Raw genomic sequence first — 19940 nt, forward strand, 5'->3', positions numbered from 1 at the left:
CTGAGTAGCTGAGGAGGTGATGGAACAGCTGAGAAGCCTGTGGACAGAAATGTAGGAAGTGATGACTAAACGTGGCAAATAGTTCACCTTAGCCTTCTGTTTTAAAAAAGAATAGGATAAAAGTAAAATTGCAACCTTACTTTTCCCATGAAAACACTGGGAAAGCCAGGCAGCATGGTAGATTTGGAAGGTGTCTTAAATATACAGTCCAGCATCCTCAGGCCGCAAAGGTACCAAGGAGGAGTTAATCCCCAGTGGTCTGGCCAACTTCCTTCGGTGAGCTAGCAGTAGAGCTGGGATGAGAGCTGCCCTCTCATCCCAACCCAGGCCTTTTCCCCTGTTTCTACCACTGGAAATGTTTGGGATTAATGTTTAACTGGAGTTAAGGCCTGGTCCTGACAGGAGACTAAATCTGCAGGAGGCCAAACATTATCTTGGCTTACAACCAAATACATGTCTCCTCTCTGCTTTCCTGAACGTGAAGCTCAAATTCTGGCAGGTGGTAGGAGCTGTCTATATCAAGCGGCACATGGAAACAGACCTTGAGTGCTCAGGTCCTGAAACAGAACACCCAGAGCTTCAGAGCTACTGTCAAGCAAAGTTTCCTTCCCAGGAAATTTCTAAGGCCCATTCTTTACAAAACATAAAATCTCTTCAGACTCCATGCGCCATTCAGAAGAAGTCCTTATCCCACCCAGACTACCTCAGATCCACACAGAGAACCCAAACCCAGCATGTGTTTGCAACTCATTTTGAATGGGAAAAATGGTAATTGTTCCAAAAGAAATTCAGCTACTTACTGTTTGGAGTTAATCATCAAACTAACATTAGAGCTGATCAGAGGTTGGAGCTGTTTCAGCTCAGAGGTTGGAGCTGTTCACTGTTCCCCAACAGCACCAAGACAAAAATCTACAGTCAACCCTCTTGACTAAGTTAAATGTTTGAGTCACAGAATCCTTGGAGAAAACAGATCCAATGCTATCTCCTTCATCCCCTTTGCCCCAACACCACTACAAGCTCTTCAGGTTAAATACATTTAAATGACTCCCAAAAGAGAGTAGAGATCCTCAACCCACACAGCACAGTAGAATCAGTTGGAAAGCTAAAATATTCATCCCAGGACCTACTCCAGACCAATTAAATCAGAATCCGAAAAATTTTAAAGCTCTGTAAGAGTTCGATTGTGTATCCAGGATTGAGAACTCCTGAGTCACACTTTGGCTCAAGGACCTGAAGGGTCAAGGATTGAACCAGAAGTTACCACTGTGGTGTTTAGGACCATGAACTCTGAATTAAAATTAAAGAGGCTGAGACTGGGGTTCAATTCTGTCTTGACCCCTTGTCAGCTGTATGATCCTGAATAAGCTCCTTAAACCATTTCCTCAACTATTGATGGTAACAACATGGTACCTTCTTCATAGGATGGTTTTGTGATTTAAAAGAAAGGAAGTATGTAATGCATTAAAGACAAAACACAGCAACACTCAAATGTTAGCTATTGCTATTACATATAACTCACTTCTCCACTCACGAGAGTTGATGAGGATTTATGCTGCTCTACTATTAAGATTGCTTTACAGGCTTAGATCAGTGATTTTGAGTCTGGCCATGCTTTAGAACTACTTGTAGAGCTTGTTAAAATGAAGATTCTCAGGTCTTACCCAAGGACCCCAGGGAATCTTGGATATGGCACAAGTATCTGGGTTTTCCACAAACTCTCTGAGGGATTGCAATACAGAGTAGGCACTGGGAACCACTGTTGCTGGGGCATCTTCCTGTGACTAGCATCTTAAGTCTATTGAAGGACATAACTTTGCTACCAATTAGATCGCTGGTTCTGTCTCCAACGGTGATGTCATATTTCAAGTGAAAAAGAATGGAAACCAGAAACAAAAGACCTTTCTGAGGTCCTAGGGCTACCAGTTGCCTATATTTGCTCTAAGTGTCTTGACGCCGAGTTCAGGGGCAAGTTAACCATGAAGCTAATGAATTACAACTCCCATTGTAATTAACGAAAACCACCATCCTTTTTGATTTAGTCTTCCTCTAATGTGGTATTGGAGTGGCTGCAGGCATTTTTCAGATCCAGCCGTGAAGCTGAGTGTGAGAGGCATGCTTTGTTTTAGTTTGGTGGGATATATTAATGTGGTTGGCATCACTTTCTCATGTAGGTGAATTCCTGCAAACCAACCTAGTATGGAATTGCCTTCCAGAAGACAGTGTGACGATTCATCAAGGATCTAGAACTAGAAATACCATTTGACCCAGCGATCCCATTACTGGGTATATACCCAAAGGATTATAAATCATGCTACTATAAAGACACATGCACATGTATGTTTATTGCAGCACTATTCACAATAGAAAAGACTTGGAACCAACCCAAATGTCCATCAATGATAGACTGGATTAAGAAAATGTGGCACATATATACCATGGAATACTATGCAGCCATAAAAAATGATGAGTTCATGTCCTTTGTAGCAACATGGATGAAGCTCGAAACCAATATTGTGAGCAAACTATTGCAAGGACAAAAAACCAAACACTGCATGTTCTCACTCATAGGTGGGAATTGAAAAATGAGAGCACTTGGACACAGGGCAGGGAACATCACACACTGGGGCCTATCATGGGGTGGGGAGAGGGGGAAGGGGGGAGGGTGGAAGAATAGCATTAGGCGGCACGCCTAATGTAAATGACAAGTTAATGGGTGCAGCAAACTAACACGGCACATGTATACATATGTAACAAACCTGCACGTTGTGCACATGTACCCTAGAACTTAAAGTATAATAATTTTTAAAAAGTGGTTAAAAAATAAAAAATTGCCTTCCAGAAATATTCTTGAATTATTTTCTCGTTCTAAATAACTCACTTTTCTAAATAATTTGGAATTCGGAATTCTATAATCTTTTACTTAAGTAAGGCCCCAGTAATTCTATAAGATTCTGGCCTCACAAATCCTAGACCTACTCCCAGGCATATGATTTAAGTGCAATGAATCCTTCGGAATCAAAGCTCACAATTTGAATACCTGCAATTCAACTTGATAGTTATATGCTCTTCAGCAATTTATTTAATCTCTCTGTTCTTCAGTGTCTTCATTTGTACAAAATGTTAATACTACCCTCCTCACAGAATCATGACAATTACATGAGACCCTGTCGGTGTAGTGTCAGAAATATAACAGAGTCAAACATATGTGAATTCTCTTCCAATACATATGAATCTGGTCTGAGTATAAATGTTATTAGAGAGTACCATACTAGCTTTGTATATCTCAGAGTGTAGTACCCTGAGAACTTGCATTAGAACTGGGGACATGAGAGAAGGGAAATAAGGGGGTCTATTTAAAATACTCCACACCCAGTGAACCTGTTTCTGGATACAGGATGACCCACTGGATACTCAACAGCCCTTCAGAAACTCCTACTGAAGTTGAAGGTCGAATGAACTTCAGTTCCCTCCCAACTCTCAAAGATTTTGGATCTGTGAATTTGTAACTTTCTCATTCAACAAACTCTTTGAGTACCCACTTTGTGCAGGGATTGCACTAGGCACCAAGGACACAGAGATGATTCAGATATTTCTGTCCTTGAAAAGCACACAGCTTAAAATACATAACAAAATAGAATATGGTAAGTGCTGAGACAGTGCCTGCTACTCTTTTTAGACACCACAGGTGGGGGGGTGTCTGGAAAGCAATAAAGAAGAATACAGAATTGAGTGTGGAATGCTGAGTAAGAGTTTTCCAAGTGGCAAAAAGAGAGAAGGACATTCAAATCACAAAGACAAAAGGTATGAAGGCCATGACTTATGCCCTTGTGCCTTCTCTTCTTTCTCCTCAGACAAGCACCTGGGACAGCCACAACCACCCCAGTCCATGGCCAGAATGTAGGACCCAACCAACAGAGAGAGCCAGAGGAGAGAGGGAGGCTATCTCTGGGCTCCTCTTCAGCCTAGGAGAGGGAGAAACTGACAGGAAGGTTTAAAAGGAGAAACATGCCAAAAGACTTGAGAAGCATTCGTTAAATCAAGTCTGCTTTGTAGTTTAGCCTGCATTCTTCTCCCTTCTTGTATTCCGTGAGCACATCTTTGCATCTTATTTTGTTCAGAGAATTGTATAGCCTTCTTTTTGGGGAGGAGTAGGAAAGCTTAGGCAGAGACTGAGTGTATTTCAGACCCCATCTTGTCTTGATGCCTGTTGAACACTGGCCAGTATCTTTGGTGACAAAACAATAGAGGACCCAGAGTCTCCTCCTGCTTTTCCGAGGATCATAGGCAGAATCACAAGATTCTAAGGGGACATAAAAATAGACTAAGGGCACCCAGAGAACAAACCTCTGAGTTTGTGGCAAAGGTCTTGGTTGTAGACCTGTTCCTCCTCTTTCTCCTGATAATGCTACTGCTAATTATTATGGGGTATAGGTTGTTATAGCAGCAGCATTAAGAGATGTGGATAGAGCTTAAACCATACACAAGTCTATATGGAAAAATAAACTTTTCTTTGAACTGGGTTTGAGACATCCCATGTCTTACAACCATGATGTCAAGGAGCCATATAAGGTCAATTGATCACCCAAAATGCCACATGCCAGATGATCTCTTTATTCACTACATCACCACATCCCATGGACCTCAGGGACACCACAGCTGCCAGGAAGGGAAGGATATGTGGAGATGGAGAAGGATGGTTGATATTTATAACATATACCACATAAGGAAAGAAGATAGAGGCTCTGGGGGCACCAGATTTCTGTCTCAAGTAAGAAATGAAATCAGAGGGGCTAGCCACCTATTAAAAATGCAGACACCAAGGCCCAGATAGGATAAGTGACTCTCCCAAGGTCACTCGGCAGCTAATGCAGGGGCCAAGACAGACCTCCTGAGCCAGCTATTCCCACTGAACAAGTGAGCTTCCTCGTACTTCCCCAGGCCTGCCATTTTGACCCCTAATCATGAAGCTCACCTTGGCTATGATGCGGCACAAGGGAGCCCCCTCCTGGGTTAGGCTGAACAGGTTCCCTGTGGTGGACTCTGTGGTGTAGATATTGTCTGAGGCATCAATTTTTCTCACCAGTGCCTAAGAAGGGAGAGAAAAGTTAGCTAGTTACTCACCACCTCTACCCTCTGCTCATCTTAACGGAACACCAGTGGGCCCATGCTCCTAATAGCAACCATGAAATCTACTCCTGCCCCTAGCCACTGTCCCATTGTGAGGGCAATGAGGTTCTAGCTTTGGGAAAGGTATCAGTTAGGGAGAGGTCTAAGCTACATTTTAGAGATATGGGATAATTTCAAGCCCTTGGGACATAGGCCATAATTAGCCTTGCCCTAGTCCCTCAGAAAATCAACTCCCAACATTGATGAGCTCAGCAAATACCATTTTGTGAATCTACTGGTTCTTAATGAGAAAAGAAACCATCAGTTAAATTAACAAACCATCAAATTGAAAACCAATGAGTGGCTATAGCTGTGACCAAAGAATTTGCTCATTTTGAATGGCTCTTAGCCAATGGTGAACTCCAGCTGGGTGATGGGTTCAAGGGTTAAGTCAAGAGAAGTGCTTCACAGTAGTTTACTGCTTCAGGGATATTTTTATTGGACATTTGCTCTCTCCAATAGCTTGCTGCTTGGGGGGCAAGGCCAAGACGAAATAGCAACACTGGGAATCCTGTCAAAGGGTGGGTAACTAGGTGAGGAATGCTATACTCATCAAGGCTGAAGAACCTAAGGCTAGCGGTGAGAGGGTCTGGGAATGACTGAACATAAGACCAAGAAGAGAGGTTCAGGAAGGAAAGCAAATGAAAGATTCATTAACAAAAAAGATACAAAGATTATTTCTAGAAAAGTTTAGCTAATTTCTGAGGGAAAGGTTTTCGTGTAACTTGAAACCACTTCATCATCAGCCATTTGCCGTGGAGCATGTGATTCATTGATTATAAAGGATTCCTTCCTGCTAATTAATACCAGTAGCTCAAGTTTTCTCCTAGAAAGAATGGATCTAGAGACTGAGAAGAGCAACCTTCAAGGGCCTCAGGCAAGAAAGTAAGACCTCCAGACCTGGGTGCTCTGAGCAGCCACCCATGCGCTTTCAGTTGCCAGTTTAAAACATTAAAATGAAATTTATTTTTAATTAAACACCGGTGTTATGGAAAAGATACTTAAGAGCAACACTTGGAGCACCTTAGCCTTTCTTTGCCTCAGTTTCCTCCCCTATAAAGTGGTGTAAAAATAAGCCAGCTGCAGTGGCAAGTGCCTATGAGTCCCAGCTACTTGAAGATTGAGGCAGGAGGATTGCTCAAGTCCAGGAGTCCAAGAATGGCCTGGACAATATAGCAAGACCCCCATCTCAAATAAATAAATAAATAAAATGGTGTAAATAACAATTTCTATCTTTTAAGGGGGTTGTGCCCATTTTTTAAGGTTGTCAATATATATAAAGGATTTCTAAAGGTAGCTGCCAGGTGGAAACTAAATAAAATTGTAAGCAGTTATAATTTTGTGATCTTGTGCAGTTAAGCTCCCTACACTTTGGTTTCCCTGTTTGTAAAATGATTAAAATTAGGAGGTTTGAGGCTCAAGGTAAGTGGCTCTCCCTTTTGTCTTCTTTATTCAAATTTATGAAATTCCTCACACATGCACAACGTGCTAATCTAGATATAGCAGTCTAAGATAAAGTGTGTATTTAATCAAACTACATTAAATACAAAAATTATGCTTTAAGTTTTGATAGATGCCTCTTATTAGAAATTCAACAAAATGTAAAATTAATAACCAAGATTTGTCACTACAAATCCCTGTAATGATCACACTTCTTAGAATTCTTCCCACTGTTACCGTAAGCAGCTACACATGTGATACTAATGCTCACATGAAAATGCAGATTTCATATATTGGGGTCCTGTACCTAAATGATAATTACCTAATGTTCCTGATTAGTGTTTGCACTTGAAGCAAATTAGCATTACATTAAACAATTCAAATCCAATGTCTTTTGCAATCAGCTGCTAATATTAGACAATTTAAGTCTGAGAATAATTTCATGTTAATGTCTATACACATATATACAGTAATTACACCTCAGATATGTCTCAGTGAATCAGATCTCTGACAAAGAAAAGTTGTAAGCATCCTTTACAGTGTAAATCTGGAAAGATATGAAATCAAAGGCTCCACTGAAATCTTCAAGGCCCTAAATATCACCATTTGTCAGAGCTGGAAAGGACCTCGGAAGTCATCTGTCCAATCTTCATTTCATAGTGGAGGAAACAGATGTAGACTTGACTAAGGTTACCTATGTGGTCTAGGGAGGAGCTGGGCCCTGACCCCTCTGAATTCGATGTCCGATATTTGAAGGTCAGGAAATCCATCTCCTTCAATGTAGGCAGGGTCTCACCTGGACTAGTGGAGATTGAAGCCTCAAGGTAAGGCTATTGTCCAGCCTCATTAGCAGTTTTTGCCAAATAGGAGAGTGGGTCTCCATCCTGGCTTCCCATTCCCTTCGTATCTAACACTATGTGTTGGTAACCTAAGCTTGTGAGTGGGGGCCTTGCAACTGCCCCTCTGGATATGCCCTGTGTTCTTGCCAAGGCCGCACTTCCCCTAAGCTACTCCTAGTTATAACTGAGCACAACATGACTGTGTGACAGGGGACTCCTCCAACAGGGGACTTTGGCTTGATTCCCTGAGTCTTTTCCTTCCTCCTTTTCTTTCTCAGATGTCAGACCTGCAATAGGGCTTTCCATGCCTGCTTCTGCTTCCTCCTCTGCATGCATCATAGGAATTTCCTATCTACTCCTACCTTAGTATCTGCCTCAAACTGACACAGTCTCTACAAATCAAGGTTTTTTGTTTTTTTTTTTTTTCAGGAAATCAAGAAGACATTGGAAAAGTTTCAAAAATATGCCTCACTCAATATCATGAGAAGAGTGGTGAAAGACTGAAAAAAATAAATAAAAGAAGATAGGCTGAGGCTGAATGACAAACATTTTCTTAAAATGCATACTAGGTAGATATGAAACAAAAAAAAATAAGATCTTAAAAACCAAGGAAAAGGGATTAAAAGGGGGCTAAGGAGATGCTTGTAGTTTCACTTCTCTGCATAAGGAATTAGAAAAGAAAAAATGTTATTTTTCATTGTCTGTCAATCTGAAAAAGAGAGACTGCAACCCAGTGAAATCTATCAGAAAGGAGGTAAACTCTCAAAAAGTAAACTGGCATGAGTTCCTCAGAAGGAGCCAGGAAAATATTGTGAGACCTTTCCCTAAAGTTTTGGATAGAAACTCCGTAGTCAGACGTAGTAGAGTAGCTCATCTGTGCAAAGGGGTTACATAAAATGCAGATAGCATTGACAGGATGGGGTAGATTAAAGATGGCTACAAATTCTTTTCTACTTCTTTTACAGAGACATCTCTCTATGAGTTCTAATTCCCCTTCCCTCGAATCTGGTCTTAATGCCTTGCTTGACCAATAGAAGCCAGCATTTGGCAGAAGTAAAGTCCTAAGACTTCCAAGGCCACTTCATAAAAAGCCTTGAAGCTTCCATCCAGGCATCTTGGAACTTGGAACACTGTTTTGGGAGCCCTGAGCTTCCATATCAGAAGTTTGATAACTGAGAATGTGATGCTAGAAAAGCCATGTGTAAGATCCTTATCAATACTCTCAGCTGAGGCCAGCCTTCCAGCCATCCCCTCCATGGCACCATATGTGTGAGTGAATACCACTATCTAGTACTCTTCAAGCCATCTGCCAGCTGAATACCACATCTGTTGTTGCTGCACAGAATGGAAGAATCACTTAGCCAAGCCCTGTCCAAATTACTGACCCTTAAAATTGTGAGATATAATAAAAGTAATCGCTGTTGGGTTTTTAAAAAATACTTTAATAATAGAGTTCGGAACACAGGAAAAGACCACAGAGCTCAACATGAACTATTCGAAAGATTACTGGATAAACCATCTCAGGGGAAAGTTTTTGGAAGTGAGGATGCAGTATTTCCTTTGTCTTAACAGAACATGCTGGAGAAATGCATGAATTAGGACTCTGAGGGAAGGCACAGAAAGATTGGATGTACTGAAGAGAAGGTAGACAAAATAATAATTACATCTAGGTTTAGATGAGCTGTTGGTCAGATGGGAAAGTACCTCCTAAGTGGGAATATCCAATTTAGGAACACAAATGTGGATAAGATATCTTAGAAATAAAATATTTTGACAGACCCAAAACTTAATTGATTTCATTTCTCTCAATCAGGGAAATACCAACATCTAGATTAGGTTGTTGGAAAAACAAAAGAATGTGTCAGAAAGTGAAGGGAAGTAAAAGCAGAAAAGTAGCTCAGATCCGGATGCTGCATTCACTCTATGAATTAGAAAAGGAAAGACACCCACATGAGAAGGAGAGTAAATAGTTAGAAATTCAAATGAGTCTCTCTAAAGGGAATGGAGGATTAACAGAGGGAAAGCAAACACTGGGGGCAGAGTTCATTACTGCAAAAAAAACAAAAACAAAAAAACAAAAAACAAAAAAAAAAGTAGCAGAGAGAAATACTATTAAAAACTGGTATATTCAAAATCTATAGGAAGATGCTATTCTGAGAAGCCCCTGGCAGAGGTAGTGACCTTCATGTACTCAGAATTCGGGAACATCAAGAGTGGCCTCAGTTCAGGTATCTGCTGAGGATGATGTTCAAATGCAGCAAATGTGGAAACCAAATGGAAACTCCTTCCAGCAGATAGGGATCATAAAGTTTAAGCAAACCTCTTGTAAGAGGAGGAGACAATAGCCCTCATGATACAGAACTAGAAGAGAAGCACTTGCATATCTTATGTCAAAATAATTTTTTCTCATTTCACCCTAAAAATATTTTGAAAAATATATGACCCCTTGCACATTTTTAATTTGACAGCTAAATTTTTTTATCATAAGTTTAAAAAACAAAGTTGGAAAGAATGTGATTTCCAGAAAATTGCAATGTTGATGTAAAAAAAATTATTACATCACTCTTTCAAATGTATTCAATAGATTCTAAATACCAGAACAACTTGATACCATCATCATTCACTTAAAAATACATGAATAATCTCTTTTTTAACATTCTGCATCTTTCATTAAATTTGTATTCCCATTTCAATTTTCCTTCAGAATTTAATGTAATATATTTAAGTTTTAAAGTGTTTTATTGATCACCCTTATCACACTTATCATTAAAATTTGAAATGTTATTTCCTGTTACTATCAAGCTCCTTGTTAAAAAAAAAAATCTTTTCTTGATTGAGGATTATTATCAGCCCAATTGGTCAAATGGAATAAATATATTATAAGTCTTGATAAATAACTGTAAGTTATAAAAATTTTATTTTTAAAATAAATATATCTCTAAATGAGATGAATGAGGCTTTTTATCATTTTTAGGATAATTCATTTATGTATCAATGATTGAATATTGACTTAATGCTATATTTTTAGATGTAAACTCCAAAAAATCTTGTTCCCATAAATCAATAGAGGGAAATGAGAGGAGTTTGTGTACTACAGTGTTTTATCCCTTGAGTCACCTTCTAACTTATGTAATCACATAGCAATCTATCATCAAACACTATCTTTAATAATCTGGCAGCTGATAACTCCTCTAAATTGATCTTCTTCTAAATTGACAAAAGCAAAGAATTGGAAAAGATTTGACTTGCAAAAGCATTTGTTACCCAATCATTAGAGGTGTTCATTTACTTTCTCAATTTCTGGGAAAAATTCCAAAAGTACTTTTCCAAGACTTATCAAATAACTATTAATTACAACCATTACTTTTTCACTTAAGAGCACCTTGAGTCACCTGAATTATTTGGAAAGGATTGGGAAAATCAAAGTATTATTTATTTCATTGTCAATACAATTTTTAATAAAATATTTTTGTTCTTCAAATATGTTTTGTTGAAAGCTTGAAGCTCCAGCTTTTACTTACTTAATTTATGAAAAATACCCACCCTATAACCTAATTGGCAAAGACAGTCCTTTTAGTCAACCCAATCAGCCAAGTCAGAGTTAACTTTTTCTCAATAAAGACCTGACTTCATTTCTATTTAAGAAATGTTTTGCCAGGTGTGGTGGTTCATGCCAGTAATCCCAGCACTTGGGGAGGCCGAGGCAGGTGGTTCACGAGGTCTAAAGATCAAGACCACCCTGGCCAACATGGTGAAACCCCATCTCTACTAAAAATACAAAAATTAGCTAGATGTGGTGGCGTGCCCTGTAGTCCCAGCTACCTGGGAGGCTGAGACAGGGGAATTGCTTGAACCTAAGAGGCAGAGGTTGCAGTAAGCCAAGATTCCGTCACTGCACTCCAGCTCGGTGACAGAGCAAGACTCTGTCTCAAACAAAACAAAACAAAACAAAATTTCTATATGTATTTCAAGAAATGCAAAAACCTACTGACAAATAATTATGAAGATCATTCTCTACAGGAAAAAAAATCCCAAAACTGTAAATATTAAAATAAATTAGACCTAAAATAAAATTTGATTTATTTGTATATGTTATAAAGCCAAGATAAAATAATTTACTGAATTTGTAATAATGCAAAGTAATATATAGCAAACATTCTAAGTTAATAACAAATCTAAGAATATGATTTAAAAAGCACAGTATTCCTTTAGTAAATAGGCACATATGTATTAAACTTTGGTGTCTTTAGGGAATAATTAAATAAGAACTGAGAATTTAAAAAGCATATATAATTCAATTAATTTTAGTAGCTCTCACCATCAAATTTTTCTATGTATTTAAAGAAAAAGAAAGGTATATACTGCTTACATCTAATTAGCATAACTGCTAGCAATTAATTTTTTCTTCTCTTAACAGGCAATAAAAAGTAGTATAAATATTTCAGAAAATATTTTGGCAAAAAGACTTTAATTGTTAAATAATGTGCACCAAAATTTTTTTTAAATGTAGAACTTACATCTGTATTTTATCCAATATACCTTGAAAATCTTGGTGGTTCTCAAAAGCATATTACAGTTACATTTAAAAGAATCAGCGTCATTAACTTTTAGTCTTTGGCTCTTCAAAGATACTTTTTTTCCAGCTAATGTCACATCCTAGGGATGAGTGTGAAAAATAGCTGAGAGAAATTGCTTGCATTTAAATGTGTCCTAAAAAAGCAATGTTTAGTGTTTGATGTATCCTACCAGTGCTCTCTTTGCTTTGGTTTAAGGAGAATGTCCCTCAAGAACCATGCACTATTTGAGAATAAACGGATGGAAGGGATAAAATAAATTGAAAACTTTTATAATCATCCCTCCAACCACACACACACACACACACACACACACACACACACAACAATATATCTGAATTGAGAAACTGCTCACACTGGGAAAAATATACAATTTTTTTTTTTTTTTTTGAGACGGTGTTTTGCTCTTGTTGCCCAGGCTGGAGTGCAATGGCACAATCTCGGCTTGTGGCAACCTCCGCCTCCCGAGTTCAACCAATTCTCCTGCCTCAGCCTCCCAAGTAGCTGGGATTACAAGCATATGCCACTATGCCTGGCTAATTTTTTTATATTTTTAGTAGAGACAGGGTTTCTTTATGTTGGTCAGGCTGGTCTCGAACTGCCGACCTCAGACCTCCCAAAATGCTGGGATTACAGGCATGAGTCACCACACCCGGCCAAAATACACAATTTCTAATGGCACATTCAACATAAATATGTATAAAGCATGGAAATAGTTAATGGAAGCCTAAGGGTCTTAATGGTTCATGAATGAAGGCTTTTTCTTTGCTTGATTCTCCACTCCCATACCAAGATTTTTGCACGGCAAGGCAATGTACTGTAAAATTTGGGATGGGTGAAGAGTATGCCTTTTGGAAAATAATAGAAAGCCTATAAAAAACTCAGTATATTATTGGGAAGATCATTTTTAAGGAAGAAAACAAATCAAAATTGAAGATCTGGAAATAAGATTTCCTTAAAACTATATGTGCTTGCATTTCTCCTGGGAAATCTTTGGGAACCTGGGGGATGCGGTGCATTTGAAATGGTTTGAAGACTACTGGTCTGTCACTTCAGGAAGCCCAAATCAATGCATGCTGGAGTGGCAGAAACAGTGTTTTCAGGGAGCTAGAAATTAAGATGTTTTGAATATGCTGAATGGGAAAGAATGCAAATCAAGCAAGTCCTAGTAAAGAAGCTGCAAATGCCTGACTTTGCAGGAAAAGGGAAACGGTTCAAATGCCCATCAATGAGAAAGGAGGCATTCTTTCTCCCCATATATGGTAAACATAGTACCACAATTAACCTGTGGTGGACTTTTTTCCCCCAGTGGGTGTATGTTCACAAATCTTTATAGACTATAGACAACTGAAATAAACTGACTGACATCCTACCAAGGCTGCCAGCCAGACCATCTCAGTCACTCATCCTTTTTTTTTTTAATTGGCTACAGATGAACATGTATCTGTTAAGGCCTTTGGCAACCCTAAGGATGGCATCCTGGGACAGCAGGTTGCCTGAAGTTCCTGGAGTTCTATAGAAATTGAGGATTGGCTTATTTTAACTTTCTGAGAATATATGTGTAGTGCTGTGATAGTATTATGTGTCCAGTATTAAGGGCTTTTTGAACCCTTTTAATTATGGTTGGGAAAGACTAGTACAAATTGAGAAGTCCTGAAGGAACCCCACCCATTATTGAAGACACAGCCTGGACTACAGCTACTGAAGGAAACTCAACTCCCCACACACCGGAATGAGGTCCTCCTGGCTGAGATGAACAGAGTATAAAAATTGAAGAGATTGTACTAACCTAAGAATTTGGGACTTTGGATTATTCCAAAAGCAAAAGGATTGAAATTTGCTTCCCATTATATTTCCCACTCTCCCACTGAGCAGATTTTGCTCAGCCATGTTGCCCAATGTAGGTAAGTAGAAGCTGCAATGAGATTAAATGGCAATACTAAGATAATCCAAACACACTTGTCAGATGACAAACGTAAATATTTCCAAAATTTTAATATGCTCCTATTTTAAAGTTTTAAAGTTCCCTGGGAAAAAATAAAGTAAAAGAAAAACCTTAAATTCTTTTCCTCTAGGAATAATCAAAAGTCCCAGATTCTTAGGTTGATACAATCGCTTCAATTTTCATACTTTGTTCATCTCAGCAAGGAGGGCCTCATTCCAGTGTGTGGGGGGCTGGGTTTCCTTCTGTAGCTGTCGTCCAGGATGTCTGTACAATAGTAGGAGGTTCCTTCAGGACTTCTCAATTTGTACCAGTCTTTCCCAACCATAATTGAAGGGGTACAAAGAGCCCTTAAGTCTGGGGTGAAGGGGGTGGGGAGATTTGTTCCTCTGCTCGAGCCCACATGACTTCTTAGTGCTAAAAGAATGTTTCCTGAATTGCATTTCCTAAAACACCCGCATCTCAGAAGAAGTAAATAGATGCTTTAATAATATTTTTTAAATCTGTGACCCTGAAAGTTGGGAATATATTGCTTAACATTCTATAACAGATACTGTTCTAGTCATTAGAGATATATGAATGAGCAAAACAAACCAAAATCCCTGCCTATGGAAGCTGCAGGTCAGACAAGAAATACTGTAAGTGCATGAGGACCTTCTGGAAGATTTGCAAAGCAGAATGGCACATCATAAGACAAATTTTGATGTAAAGAAATAGATTTGATTTCATTTACATCAAGACAGTACAAATGTAAGATCCTGGTATAATTACTAACATCCTAAGGAACAATATTTGAGTCACTAGTTTAAGAAACACATGCTTACAACACTGAACACAAATTACCCTGTCTTCAGCCAATATATCTCCTGATGTCATTGCTGTCCTATATGGAAACTTTCTAATGTAAAAAGAAGCCAAAGATCAGCCGAAAATATATTATGAGCATGATAGACTCAGCCCTTAAGAGGGACATGGGACACGCTGGCAGGGAAGGGGGAAAGCACCAGGAAAGGGGGTTATCAGAAAGAAAACTAATATGCAGATGAATGGAGGACAACACTCTGTGGCCACACACCCCACTCCCCTACTCCTACCGGGGTGGAAGACCAATAAGGAACCCATTCTAACAAAGCAGGAGCTGGTCTGCTCAGCTTCCAGGCCAGGCATCAATGAACCAGGTGGTCAGACCTGGCATTAGAGCAGGGGACAGCTGGGGAAGTAGAAGCACCAGATCAGGAATTTCACCCTGAATATGGTCAGAATGAAGGAATAGCAGAATGGATCCAACTATACAGCCCAAAGGCCAGGGAAGTAGGCTCCAAGCAAGCCCAGGGAGCCTTTCCCAGGCTCTTCTGACCTATAGCATCAAAGGTATCCTGCCTCTTTGCTGCCTCATAGAAAACACTGATGACTAGTTCCAAACCCAGCTGGCTTTCATTCACAGTTCAGCTTAACACCGCCTTTTCAGCCCTTTTTGTTAGTTTGTTTGTCTGTTTGTTTTTTGTTTTTTTGTTTGTTTGTTTGTTTGTTTTGAGATGAGTCTCCCTTTGTCACCCAGGCTGGAGTACAGTGGTATGATCTCGGCTCGCTACAAGCTCCGCCTCCCCCGCCTCCCGGATTCACACAATTCTCCTGCCTCAGCCTCCTGAGTAGCTGGGACTACAGGTGCCCGCCACCATGCCCGGCTAATGTTTTTTGTATTTTCAGTAGAGAGGGGGCTTCACCATGTTAGCCAGGATGGTCTTGACTCCTGACCTTGTGATCCGCCCACCTCAGCCTCCCAAAGTGCTGGGATTACAGGCGTGAGCCACCGCGCCCGGCCCTTTTCAGCTCTTTTAATTGAACCTGGCACTTCCAGGAAAGTGGGCATAAAAATGGCATAAAAAGCAACAGCCAGAACCTGTACCCCTGCTCAGAAGTTGCTCCAGGTCTCCCTCCCCACCACTAACTCCAATATTTCTTGCTCGTCACTCCCTCGACCTTTTTGCCCATTTTGGTCCCTGTGTCCCTTGCGTCCTTCTGGACTTGATGGTTGATCACTGCCTGCCCCTGCATGTGACTGTCAGCACTGGCTCATCAGCTCCAGGTGCCTGCCTCAGCACCCCAGCCTGTGGCCCTTCCTTCCCTTTGTCCCTGTCAAGACATGGAGAGTGGCCCTTGAGGACCTTCCTGTGGTTGGGGTGGGGGGTGATAATACTCAGGGCCAGCTGCCCTGACATGGGGGCCTGTGGGAGGAGTGGGGATGAGGCAGGACCAGCATGTGAGTCAAGCCAGAAGGGCCTGCGCCAAACCAGCCAAACACTCAGGAAGGAGAGAAAGCAAACCCTGGGCTCAGCAGAGAGGCTGAATTTGGAGAGGAGCCGACATGGAAAGAGATTTGTTATTTGTGGTAGGCTTTTATTTGGTGGTGGGAAAAGAATGGCAAATATGTAACACAATATTTCTGTAACTATAAATAACCATAAATACCTTTCATAATGAAAACCTTATGGAATCTGCTTTACTGGGAGGTTTTTAAAATAGCAAAGGGCAAGGGAGGGAAATAACATGTATTTAACCCACACTATGTGCTAAACACCTTCCATATGCCTTTGCTTAGTTCTCAAAATTTTCTTCTGGAGAAGGTTTAACAATTTATACAGGAGGAAAAAGAGGCTGAGAGAGGTTCAGGAACTTAACCAAGGCTCCACGGTGAACCTCAGTTTGAAAGTAGATGCTTCAGGCTCCAAATCCCTCCCTCTTTCTGGAATCAAGCACAAGCCTGCCTAGAGGCAGGGGTTAGACTATATGATCTTTCTAGATTCTTCTTTGTTGTCAGGATTTCTAGAATTGGCTTATTCCCTGCAGGTGCCTCAATTCTTTCAGGATAGTAAGGACCCATTGGGTACACTATGAACATTAACTCAACAGAGAAGATTGAGGGTGGTGGGAGTAATACTGAAAGTGTAATTGGGAGATGCTGGGCTCTGCCACCATCTTGCTGTGTGACCTTGGATAAGCTTCTCCCCACTCTGAGCTCCAGTTTTCACAGCTGGAAAATGCAGAGTTGGGTTAGGTGCTCGGGAAGCCTCAGCCTAGCTCTGACAGTTTTGTTTCACAAACGCTGGAGTTGACTTTGGTGGTTTGAGTAGGATGTTTCCCACTAAAGTCCACATCAGTATCTTCCCCAAGCCTGGCTCAGCCCCTCTTTCTCTCCTTTCCTCCAAGGGTCCACACAAGCACCCCTCCCCGCAGCCCAGCCTGCACTGACCTGAACCTCCCGTGTCAGGGCCAGCTCCAGCAGCTGGCCAAAGTGCTGGCCCAGCATGCTCAGGGTCTCACTCACGCAGGCTTTCATTGACTTCAGGACATGCTCATTCTCAACCTGAAGGCACCTGAAGAGAAGAAACCATGGAGTGGGCCAATGGAAGGGGCATGTGGTCAGCCCAGAAATGTTGCAGGGTCCAGAGCTGGACCTGCTCCAAGCCTGATGTGTGGTGAAGATATCGGCAACTGGGAGTCAGAGATAGAATATTCCACAGCTGGCTCGCCGCCTGGTCTCTTAGTGTGCAGAGATGTGCTGGCCTGAGATGAGGACTACCAGTCCACATTACCAGGAAGAAAGGCCATCAGAATGTGGAAAATGTATACCTCTGGGCTTCTCCCTGCAGAATCTGCCATCACTGCAGCCAGGGTCTATCTTGTCTGTGATGTGGGGGTGGGAGATGGAGGGGCAAAAAGCTTCAAAGAGAGGTGCCAAGTGCCAGGTATTGCTAGTGAGCTCTGTAAAGGTGGATGGCAATGCCTGTGGCCCTTTAAGAAATGGCTGCCTAGAGTGTGCAGAAAGTCTTGAGAATTTTCTTCCCAGACAAGAAAAACAGAGGGCGATCAGGTTCAAATTTACCCCTGTGGCCTGACAGTGTTCCACCCAGGAAAGCAAAAGACCTCAGGGAGCTCAGGTTTTATCTTCAGGATACAGGCTCTGGGAAGGGTGAAGAAAAATGTCAACACACACCTGGGTGTGCATACATGTGAGGCTGAGTTTGCGTACATATCTGAGTATAAACATGTGGATATTTATGTGTGTGAAATATGGAGGAGAGGGTGTGAGTGTATTTCTGTGCTGGTCCAAGCATGTGTTTATATATCTGTATATGAGAAAGTGAGTGTCTGTGGGCATTGAAGTCTATGTGTATGTCTGTGTAAGGGTGTGAGTATCTGCTTTCACCTTGCCTTGACTTTGGGGACCTGTGGGTCTTCCCAAAGCCGTGGAAAACCTTTTCCTTGTTACCAACTCCTAGAAAATCCTCTTTCTTTCTATGCCCAGGCCTCTCCTCTGCCTTTTACCCTATCCCTAGGGCCTGAATATGGGGCAGAAAATTTCAAGAGAATATTTTAAGATTTCTGACAAAAGTCAGAAAAAGAAAACTCTGAAACCACCACCAGGCCTCCCATTCCCGTTCTCCCTCTGGGAGAAGCTACCAGCCCCTTCTCCCGCCAGAGGTCGGGCGGGCAGACCCTGGGAGATCCAGGGTCCAAATTTACCTCTCTGTGACTGCCGAGAGCTCTGAGCATTTCTCCATTAGCAGTTTCTCAATCTGTAGAAAAATAAGTCCATTTTATTCAACTCAGTAAGCATTAACTGAGGACCAACTGCTATGCTGAGCACTCAGGGGCATTAAAAATGAAGAATCAAGTAATGTGACGGGGAACAGGCACTTAAAATATAACACAGTGTGATACAGGTGGCAAAAGAGATCAGGGTAGGCTGCTTCGGGAGTGTAAGAATATGAAACTGAGCAATTATTTATGCTGAGGAAGCTGGGAAACTTCAGGAAAGAATGGGCATTTAAGCTGGGCTTTGAAGAATGAAGAGAAGTTTTAATGCCTGCAAAGCTGAGGAAGAGAAAGTTTGAGGCAAAGGGCAAAGCACTAAGGTGAAATGAGAATGACAAAAGAGAGAATTAATAACAAGGGAGATTTTTAATGGTTCACTTTGGGCTTTGAGAAGAAGATTCAAAGTCATGGGCTGTGGAATCAGAAAAGCTTAGATTGGACCCTACTTATTATACCATTCACTGTGTAACTTTAAATAAATTATTTGGCCTCCTAGAACTCCTGTTTCCTCTATAAAATAAAGGTAATACTAACATTTTTAATCAATTGCTTTAAGTGTTTTGCATGTAACAATTAATCTAGTCTTCACAACAACTTTATAAAATAAATTATATTATTATACCTTTTAGGATGAAGGAACTGGGACACAGAGAAGTTAAGCAACTTGCCGAGGTCCACACAGCAGAGCTGACATTTCAACCCAAGCCATCTGGCATTAAAGTCAATAAATTTAACCACTGCACAGCTTCTCAAAGTAGTGGCACCTACCTCACAGATTGTGCAAGTTAAATGAGATACATGTTTAAAAAAACACCTAGCACAATGTCCACCACATAGTAGGCACTCAGTAAAGGTTCTACTCTCTTTCTTTCCTCCTTTACTGGAAGGGGAGAAAGGCCTCTGGAGCAAAAAAGGTTCAGACAACATATGATTCAAACCCACTCTTCTCTAAAGCATCCTGACTTCCAGTTCCCGCCCACTCCTATCCCAGGGCAGCTGACCTGGCCCATTTCCTTCGAGGAGTTCCTGCTGACAGCACTGTACTCGCTGACCATGGAGCGGGCATGGCAGGTCAGACGCACGCTCATGCTATGCACCCGTGCCCAGCGGTCCTGGGCCAGCTTCTGCCCGATCCTGCGCAGCTCTGTGCTGATGACCCAACCCCGTTTAAGCAGCAGCTGCAGGGGGTCTCCAGGGCCAGGGCCACCTGCCAGGATAAGGTCACCCTGTGCATCCTCTTCCAGGCTGATGGGCTTCGCCTGCAGGACACACATGCACTCGCACTCGGTCATGAGCTTCAGATCTTCCATCCAGCGCTGGACTGAGTCCACCTGCATCAGGTGCAGTCTGCAACCAGGAAACAGCACCACGATAATTATCAAC

The 19940-nt window shown here is 41.2% G+C and overlaps 1 protein-coding gene across 4 annotated transcripts in view; it reads right to left on the bottom strand.

Annotated features, from left to right (window-relative positions):
• The window catches only part of LOC105486934 (INSC spindle orientation adaptor protein), a 139184-nt gene that overhangs the window by 53988 nt on the left and 65256 nt on the right, over positions 1-19940 (bottom strand). For 3 of the 4 annotated variants that reach the window (XM_011750079.2, XM_071075052.1, XM_011750081.2), the window contains 4 exons: positions 19559-19904; positions 18486-18538; positions 17212-17335; positions 4973-5086 (listed from right to left, as the gene is read on the bottom strand). In XM_011750079.2, coding sequence (XP_011748381.1) covers positions 4973-5086; positions 17212-17335; positions 18486-18538; positions 19559-19904 — 637 coding nt within the window. The remainder of the gene's footprint in view (positions 1-4972; positions 5087-17211; positions 17336-18485; positions 18539-19558; positions 19905-19940) is intronic. The other variant, XM_071075051.1, reaches the window with a different exon arrangement.

This window comes from Macaca nemestrina, chromosome 12 (genome assembly GCF_043159975.1).
Source record: "Macaca nemestrina isolate mMacNem1 chromosome 12, mMacNem.hap1, whole genome shotgun sequence".
NCBI lineage: Eukaryota > Metazoa > Chordata > Mammalia > Primates > Cercopithecidae > Macaca > Macaca nemestrina.